This window comes from Mustela putorius, unplaced genomic scaffold (genome assembly GCF_011764305.1).
Source record: "Mustela putorius furo isolate JIRA1106 unplaced genomic scaffold, ASM1176430v1.1 tig00000174_pilon_pilon_pilon, whole genome shotgun sequence".
In the NCBI taxonomy this organism is placed as follows: Eukaryota; Metazoa; Chordata; class Mammalia; order Carnivora; family Mustelidae; genus Mustela; species Mustela putorius.
Genome location: NW_025421304.1, coordinates 11,113,725 through 11,122,431, shown reverse-complemented (window position 1 = coordinate 11,122,431; position 8,707 = coordinate 11,113,725). Strand labels below are relative to the sequence as shown.

At 54.4% G+C, this 8,707-nt stretch overlaps 1 protein-coding gene across 1 annotated transcript; it reads left to right on the top strand.

Annotated features, from left to right (window-relative positions):
- The first annotated feature begins 3,650 nt into the window (after positions 1-3,650).
- On the top strand, positions 3,651-6,281 carry CBLN1 (cerebellin 1 precursor). The gene is made up of 3 exons (XM_004744577.2): positions 3,651-4,304; positions 4,450-4,569; positions 5,834-6,281. The coding sequence occupies exons 1-3, from the start codon at positions 4,041-4,043 to the stop codon at positions 6,029-6,031; spliced, it is 582 nt and encodes a 193-aa protein (XP_004744634.2). The 5' UTR covers positions 3,651-4,040; the 3' UTR covers positions 6,032-6,281.
- Positions 6,282-8,707: the final 2,426 nt, after the last annotated feature.

Genomic DNA, 8,707 nt, shown 5'->3' with positions numbered 1-8,707 from the left:
AGTAAATGATAAAGAATTTCAGATGCCTATCCATGAAGAAATGAAATTTTTATCTTTTTAGGAGCCCTAACAAATGAACAGAAAAGAGTCAATTCCAACATAACTGTTATCAAAATATCCTCTTAGAATAGAATGTTACAATTACTTAATCATCATACTTATCTGGCTTTACCATTCAAAGTGCATTCAAGCTTCAAGCTAACCCTTAAGTAACGTCATGGTTGATAGCATCTAATTTCATGTTTATTCATGTTTAGCCGACTTCTTGAAGATGCAAAAGGACCAAGACAAACACAGCTATTGTTTTGGCTAAGGTTCTTCATCACTGCTGCTTTTGGGTGAAGTATATTGCAGCTGACCCTCGGAGAGAGACTAAAATAGACGTGTTGCTTCTGCCTGCCCAGCATTCTTTCTGCAATATTCCTTTGGAGAACCCACCTAATCCAGAGAGTGTGCAGCTAACACCAAATGCCTTTTCAGAGGAAGACAGCTGAATCCAATTTTATACAGGAGAAGAGCCCCTTTTCTACATTCAGAAAGGGGCAAGCAACTCAAACTGCCCTTGTAAAAAGTGCCCTGAGATTTTTGAGAAGTCATCTCTCTTTCTTGCTAGGACTAAGTAGTAGTAGCATCTAAGGGGCTATCATTAGGAAACTTGTCTGAAAATGAAGCCCAAACCAGAAAACTGATCTTGATAAACTCGATTAGTAGATCCAGCCATATTTCCGATGGCAAGATGTACTCATAGGCTTTTTGCATTAACTTGATACTTAAGCCAGTTTGAATATGCTTCCTTACTCACAGCTAAAAGAATCCTGAGTCTAAAATGAGACAACACTAAAAAATAAACATGATGGCTTTTGAGGTTTCTAATGGATTTTCCTCCCTATATATATATTATCTTATTTAATCCTCCCAAATTGGGAAAGTAAATATCTATTAACATTAAATTAATATTCATTATCTTCTGAACACATACTATTCGGAAGAGGGATGGAGAATGCTAGAAGACTGAACAACCTGAAGTCGGGTGACCACAGAAGTATCCCTTATATGGGAAAAAAAGAGGAGGTTACATATCTCAAGGCATTCGACAGATATCAAATGGAAGATAAGAAGTATATAACAGAAGCAAGAGTACCATAGTTGCACTAATCCTTCAATGATAAATTAGGAAGCTCTTGAAATAGCCCAGGCTAGACAAATGGATGCCAAATAGGTAGCCCTATGAGAATGGTTCAAACAAGAGGACAGAGATGGAGTCAAATTAGATGTGGGGGTCCCAGGTGGGTGCAGCTGTTGTCACTGGAACAAGAGAAAAAGGAAGGGGCAGAGTTTGGGAGGTGAGGAAGGAGACAAGGTATGGGTCAGTTAAACATGCCTCTAGGGTATATAAGCAAAAAGGTCCAGCAGGCCCCCAGGACGGTAGGCCTGGGCTGCAGAGAGGCTGAGATGGGAAATGCAAGATGGAGCATCACTGGCATATGGGTGGCAGTTCAAGCTACAGCCTCTCCATGAAGAGAAGAGGAACAAGGAACTGGCGATCGACCATCTCCAGGTAATCTCAGTCCTGCTTGTGAGCTCCATGAAAACAGGCTTTCCCGGACAGGGCCGGTCCTCAGGAAACACCTGTGAAATGAATGAGTGTAGAGTATACCGTTGGTTCTGCGGGAGTGCTTCTCCAGGGACCCTCTGCCGCCGCAGCTGCCAGCTCTACTGGATGGCGGCTCTACTGGATGCTGGCTCATTATTCAGACCTCACCTCTTAAATTAGTTCATGCTCTCACATTAGGTGTCATCGCGGCTAGCAACGCTTTCTGGGGATGTCTCAAAAAGACTGGAGTTGAAAAAATTATTTTTGTGTCTTTTTAATTTAAGCAAAATCGTTGCCTCTTCCCCCACCCTTTCCCTTTCTCCTGGCACACTCAGTGGCCCTGACAGGCCTCCAATCAGAGGCGGGTGTCGGAGATGGGGCTCCTGCCAGGTAATTCTTTAGACAGCTATCAAAGTCTCAAGGAAACAAAGGGAGCTTGAGAAGCTGAAAGGCGTGGCTACTGGAGATTCCGAGACAGGTTTCCCCGCGTGGGGGAGCGCGTACCCTAGGGGCGGCAGACCCCACTGGTGGCAAACCCTGAGGCTGAAAAGAAGTGCACTCAGTCCGCGCCCCCCAGGTCTTGCCAGATCCCTGGGCTTGCGCCCGGCCCCGCCTGCCGCACCTCGGCTCTAGCTCCGCTGAACACGCAGATTCAAGGTCGCCCGGGGGTGACCGCAGCGCTAGGTGCCCCGGTGGCCAGCATCCCCACCCGCTTCTGCTTGGGGTCCGGAGCCGGTGATTCTGCTACCAAGAGGTCCGCTCGTCCTTCTGCTTCCGCCTGCGTTCATCCTTCAGGTCTCCGCCCGCCGGCTCCTCGGGCTGCAACGAACCCTTTCTCTTACCCTCTCCGCCGCTCCCTTCTGCCTGCTACTTGGCAAAACTGTATCTTTGTTTCCTGCGCGTGTGTGTAAAGTTTTAACCCAATGCACGAGGCAAAAATTCTTGTAGGGTCGAAATTACTCTTGAAAAATCGCCCATAAATCACAGGATTTGGCGTCTACACGCAGTGCTAATGGGCAGGTACACGTGGATAAAACAAGCAGGAAAGGGGCACAGTACATAAAAAATGCGGATGCAATATTAAATTGCAAGTGCAAAAGAGAAAATGCGACCAGGTAAATGAGACTGCGTGCGACGCCACTGTATTTGTCACTGCCTACTGTGTTGGACTGTAAGAGGCACGGAGGCAGGCCTCGTCTGCTTTGGTTCACCGCGGCATCCTCAGCGCCCGCCCCAGTGCCTGGCACTTCGTACACATTCAATGATCTATCCCGAATAAATGAGCGAAAGAAAGAAGGAATGCACACTCAGTGGGACTCCGCGGTTCGGCAGGCAGGCGAGGGCGACTGGCTGAACTCCATCGCAGTGGCCGTGGGCCGGGGAGACCGGCGCTGAAACTGGTCTGGAGTCCCCCAAGCCCGCTCCCCACCGCGGCACCTGCACCTCCCCTGGAGGCTACCGTGCACGCCCCTCCCCGTCCCGCCCTGCCGCGCACGCACGCGCCCGGCAGCCCGGCCGCCCGGCTAGCTCGCTCGCCGGAGCCCACCCGCGCGCCGGCTGCCCCTCCCGCCTGCGCCCGCTGGGGGGCGCTCCCCTCCCACCCCCGCGCGCCCACACGCGGGCGCCTCTCGCGCCCCTGATTCTATTCCCGACCCGGAGCGCGCGCGCCGCCTCCTACCTGCGGGCTGGCCATTGGAGGCGGGCGGAAGGGCTGAGGGGGCTGAATAAGACGCTGGCAGAAGGCGGGAGGCGAAAGAGCGAGCGGCCACGGCGGACAGTCCGGGCACGGGCGCACGGGCGCGCGCGCGCGCGCGTCCCCAGTCCTCGCTCCCACAGTCGACTCCCGGCCAGAGCCCAACCCCGCTGCCGCGCGCCGCCCGCCTCGCCGCGCCTAATAACAACGGCGCCCGGGGTCAGGTGGCCGCGCGCGGACAGGGCCGCCATTGGCTCAGCGGGGAGCGCGGCGCGTTAGGATTGGTTGGGGGGCGGAGCCTAGGCCAGTGCGGGGGCGGAGCTGTAGAGGGAGGCGGGCTAGGAGGCAGCGGGGGCGGGGCCAGGCGGCGGTCCGCGCCTTTGTGCCTGGCGCGCGCTCTCCGCCCGCTCCGGCTGCAGCGCCGGCTGCATCAATAATTCAGAGCGGCGGCGGCGGCGGCAGCGGCGGGTGCGAGCAGGAGGCGGCGGAAGCAGCGGGGACCGAGCGGTAGCGGCTATGCATCCAAGTACGGCTGGGCAGCCGCGGCACCCCTGAGGCCCGGGCGGGGCTCCGGGAGCATCGCGCCGGGGGCACGCTTGCCTCGGAGTGCAAGGAAGAGCAGTAGTGTCCGGAGCGGCGTCTGCGAAGCTGCGCACGGAGCTGAGGAGGGGGCTTCGGAGTGGGGCTGGGGCGGGGGGGCGGCTGGCGCAAGCAGCCCCCGGGGTGGGGGGCGGGGTGGGCGCCGGCGTCGCGATGCTGGGCGTCGTGGAGCTGCTGCTGCTGGGGGCGGCGTGGCTGGCGGGCCCGGCCCGCGGGCAGAATGAGACGGAGCCCATCGTGCTGGAAGGCAAGTGCCTGGTGGTGTGCGACTCCAACCCCACGTCCGATCCCACCGGCACAGCTCTGGGCATCTCTGTACGCTCTGGCAGCGCCAAGGTGGCTTTCTCTGCCATCAGAAGCACCAACCACGAGCCGTCCGAGATGAGTAATCGCACTATGATCATCTACTTTGACCAGGTGAGTGCTCCGTGCAGATTGGTTTGCCGGGTGGAGGAGAGGTAGAAGGCTGATGTTCAATCCACTCCAAGGCTCTGCAGAGGCTCGGGGACAGGAGTTCGTGACTGCCTCTTGTCTACTCCCTTTCGTTCCCGTCTCGTTATAGGTACTAGTGAACATCGGGAACAACTTTGATTCTGAACGCAGCACTTTCATCGCCCCGCGCAAAGGGATCTACAGTTTTAACTTCCACGTGGTTAAAGTCTACAACAGACAGACCATTCAGGTCAGCCACCGCCTCGGGGTCAGGCCCCAGCCGGGTAGGGGGCTATTAGCTGCAGGAATGAGCGGCCCCTATGGGGGTGGGTGATAGAAGGAGCAGCTCCATGTGTCTGGGGTTGCTTGGTTGGACGAGTAGCAGGGCCTCACAGTTCTCAGGCTTTTGCTTTTTCCCCCGGCTCTTGGAACCTAGTCTCCTTCCCATACACAGTTTCCTGCCTTCACCTTCTGGGCCTCCCCAAAGAGGTTCTTTCCTTTTCCACTGGACTGCAGGGATTTCCCATAGCGTTTGCAGGTTAGCATCAGAGACAGTTCCCTCTTTCCAGCAGCTTTCTGCGCCTCTCACCTTCAGCACCACAGACTATATCCCCATCCCCTGTCCCACTCAGAAGTCTGGATTCCCCTGTGTTTGCCTTCAGCACCAAGCTCAGGGGGGATCCTGGCATCCCTTTGGGGATGGACTCTGGATTTTTGAACTACCAGCATCAGAGCCCAAGCGGTTAAAGGGTGGAGAAAGAAGGGAGGGGGTGTAGAGCTACTGCCTCTGGGCTCCAGGCTCGCTCCAGCCAGCACTCACCGGCTCTCCAGGTTCTGAAGGTGTCCAGGTTTCCTTTGGGCAGAAACGGAAGGCAGGACGCACAACTGGGGAGAGGGCGCGGGGCCTCTGGCTGCTGATGCCACAGCAAAGGCAAAAGCAGGCAGTGGGGGCACAGCTGGATCTGGGATAGGAGCTGAGCCCCGGTTTGGGGAGCAAGGAAAGAGTGCAGCTCTGGGGAAATTTCTCATCAGCCAGAACCCTTGCCCAGCTTCTCCACTGTCTCCACAGTGTCCAGGCAGCTAGGACCGGGAGGAACCAAGGTTTTTGTTTGGTTTGTTCTCCCAGAAACTCCAGTTGCCTGCGTTTCTCTTTGAAGAGGGGATGGGGGGGCCGAGTTGGGGGGGGGGGACAAAAATATCAGGGCACTCCAGCCGTCTATGGATTCATTAAACTGGATAAAAAAGTGCAGTTGGGATTTGCTTGGCAAGCTCAAGGAATGAAAGTGACTCTTTTTTGGGGGGGGGCAGCCCCTTCCTGTCCTCCAGTTTGGCTGTCTTTCACCCCATTGGACCCGCAGCAGTAGGCTGAAAAGCCCCTTTTTCTACCCCCACCCCTTTCCACCATGTTCCCCGGCCTTTCTAACTCTGAGCCAAGCGGCGAAGGTTACCGTCTTTACGGCCACTTTGGTACGGGCCTAGGTCGCCTCTCTGAAGCAGGCCTTTCTCTTTCCCAGGTGAGCCTCATGTTAAATGGGTGGCCGGTGATTTCAGCCTTTGCTGGTGACCAGGACGTGACCCGGGAGGCTGCCAGCAACGGAGTTCTAATCCAGATGGAGAAAGGTGACCGAGCATACCTCAAGCTGGAGCGGGGGAACTTGATGGGGGGCTGGAAGTACTCGACCTTCTCCGGATTCCTGGTGTTTCCCCTCTGACTGGCTCATTGCCGGAATGGAGGCACGGAGAGGGCGAAGGCAGGAGAGAGAATGAGAAAGAGGCTGAAATTTAGAGGACTTGAAACTTCCTACATGTTCCCCAGCTGTATCCGGGTAAAAGGTGCGCGCCGGGGGATCGGACTACTCTGTCCGTTTCCTCAATAGAAAAAGTAAATTCCGCTTAGCTCTGCGCACTCCCATTTCCAAAAATAAACTCGTCTCCCCGATTCCGGTTGAAGTAATCAAGAAAGAGAGACTGCCTTGTCATTGTTTCTACCCCCATGTTCCTATCCCTTACAATTTATACAAAAGAAACTGTATTTCACTGTATAACGTGAAATATCTTCCTCCTCACTCCCCTATGAATCTTTCCACCTGCTGAAATCTAATATGCCCCTCCCCTCTTTTTAGTTTGGAGAGGGGATAAGGTTTTTGTTCGTTTTGTTTGTTTGTTTGTTTGGTTTTATTTTGAAAGGGGGAGGTAGTTTTAATTTGGCAAATATTGCTCTTAAAATACAGCTCAAGAGTTAATTAGCTGAACATACTTTGTGTTCTCCGCTGCTTGTTAGCAGAGAAAGGACTCACCTTCGGGGTGACTGGTTCAAAAATATATATAAATATATATCATTTGTATTCAAAGAACTCTTCCCAGTGGAAACTGGCTGTATTTCCGTATTTCTATGTCCTATTCGGAGTGATCGTGAAAGGCTGCTTGATGTCTTGATGCTTGTCAATGCCCTCGTGTTCTGTGGCTCACTAAATGCCAGGAGGTTCTTCCGGACGCTTCCTCGTCCTCTGTAACATACGTGTGAATAGCCAAGATTTAATTTTGCTTTAACCCAATAAAGTTGAAGTGGGACTTTTATTTTTCTGGAACAGCTTTCTAAACTCCGCATCTTTCCCAGCTGCGAGGTTTGGGGGCGGGCTGTGGAAGGGCGAGGCTCGGAGGCGCGGGAAGTCGACTTGGTGAGAAACGCAACCCTTGGTGAGAACGGCAACCCGAGAGAGGCCGGGGCTCGAGCGCATCCTTGCGAAGCCAGCCCGCGCTCCTTTCTGCGCCAGGCCTAGAGCCAAGCCCCGCATTCGCCCGTGCTCCCTGCTTTGGCCGAAATCTTGCGAGGCCCGGCGCCACTACCAGCCTGGAAGCGAAGTTTGGATTTTTTAGAAGTCCAAATGCATCAGGGAGAATCCCAATTCGAGGAGCCAGCACGACTCCCACGCCTCTGCCCCTGGATTTCCCCAGCCGTCCGCCCCACAGTTCCGGGAGCAGCGTCTGTTTTATACCAGCGCCTCTGAATTTGAGTCCGCCCGCCGTATTACCGGGGCGCCCAGGACCTGCGATTGCGCTCAATGCAGGACTTTCATTCAAGAGGTTCGTCCAGGAGTTTTGATTGTATCGGAACATATGTGAAAGCAAAATTGAAATAAACGACTTCGTTTTAAGTCTGGAAGTCTGACCCAGTCGCTTCAGCAGCGAGGGAAGTAGGGTGTCAAGAAGCGGGTGGCTGCAGGGGCCTGGGGCAAGAGTCTGGGCCTGGATAGGCACCTCTGGCTTTGATCCTTTCAGAGTTCTTTGTTTTTTGTTTTCCTAGTGGAGATTCAGGGGTGGATTTAATTGGCTCCTGAGGGGTGGAGAAAAAGGGGGTAATAATAGCACAATAAGCCATATTTCTCCTAATTCCTGCCGTTCCTCTAATGGAAACTCGCCAAGCGTGGGGCCTTCCTCTAAACGGGGACTTGTTCCTCCTTCGCACTCAAGCCAGGGGGCCCGCATCCCTAACCCCGTGCTCCGAAGCCCCAGCAGCCCGGGGGTCCCCAGGGAGATAGCTAGGGACTTCAGGAGTGAGGAGTGCTTTTCTCCCCCATTCCACAGCTCTCCCGCATAGTCAGTTCCCAGGGAAGTAGGGATAAGGTGCAATCCAGAACCGTAGAGAGAGTTAAAAGGAAAAGCTGTTCTTTCAAAAAAGGAACATAAAAAAAAAAAAAAAAAAAAAAAAGCTTTCTCCGCATTCTTCCGGTTGGGAGGGAGAGATCACGGAGAACTGGAGTCTTGGGCAGAACTAGCTCCTTGCAACCACTCTGTCCCTGAACAGCCAGTCTGCCAGGCATGCACCCACGGAGCACCAGGTACTCTCTTCTCTGCCTAGGATGAGGGCTCACGGGCCATGCCGGTTGCGTAGTTACAACCCAAGGAAGCAGCGCCCTTAACTCAATGTCAGCTCCCTTGTGGTGGCCAGTCGCCCCTCTTCCTGGGGAGGGTACCCCCAGCGTGCCTGTTCCGGCTGTGGGACTACCAGGCTGTGCTCCAGCTGGGTGATTTTGGCAAGTTCTCCTCTGGCCTCAGTTTGCCCAACCATATAGAGACAAAGAGGAATTCAAAAATCTTCAAGAATCCCTCCTGCTCTCAGATTCCAGCCGTCCTCTGTCTTGAACACAGGCCTGCAGTTCTTTGGCCTGTGTTTAATGAGCCCTGGCTGTCCCCTGCTCTGATCTGGCTCCTGGGGGCTGTCTCCTGAGTGCTAGGCCTGAGGCTGGGATGGAGGCAAAGAGGAAACCTGCCTATCCAGGAACTCGGGCTCACCTGCAGCCGGAGCCCCAGCTCTGAAGCCTGGAATGTGAACCAGAAGGGAGCAAGTGGGCCCCAAGTGGGACAGGGGGGGGGGGGAGTTATCCCTT

What these genes read in the sequence shown, in the direction of transcription:
- CBLN1 (XM_004744577.2), top strand. Translation starts at nt 4,041, where the DNA reads ATGCTGGGCGTCGTGGAGCTGCTGCTGCTGGGGGCGGCGTGGCTGGCG. An exon ending in TGATCATCTACTTTGACCAG is followed by an intron (nt 4,305 to 4,449) that starts GTGAGTGCTCCG and finishes GTCTCGTTATAG; the next exon opens with GTACTAGTGAACATCGGGAA. An exon ending in ACAACAGACAGACCATTCAG is followed by an intron (nt 4,570 to 5,833) that starts GTCAGCCACCGC and finishes TCTCTTTCCCAG; the next exon opens with GTGAGCCTCATGTTAAATGG.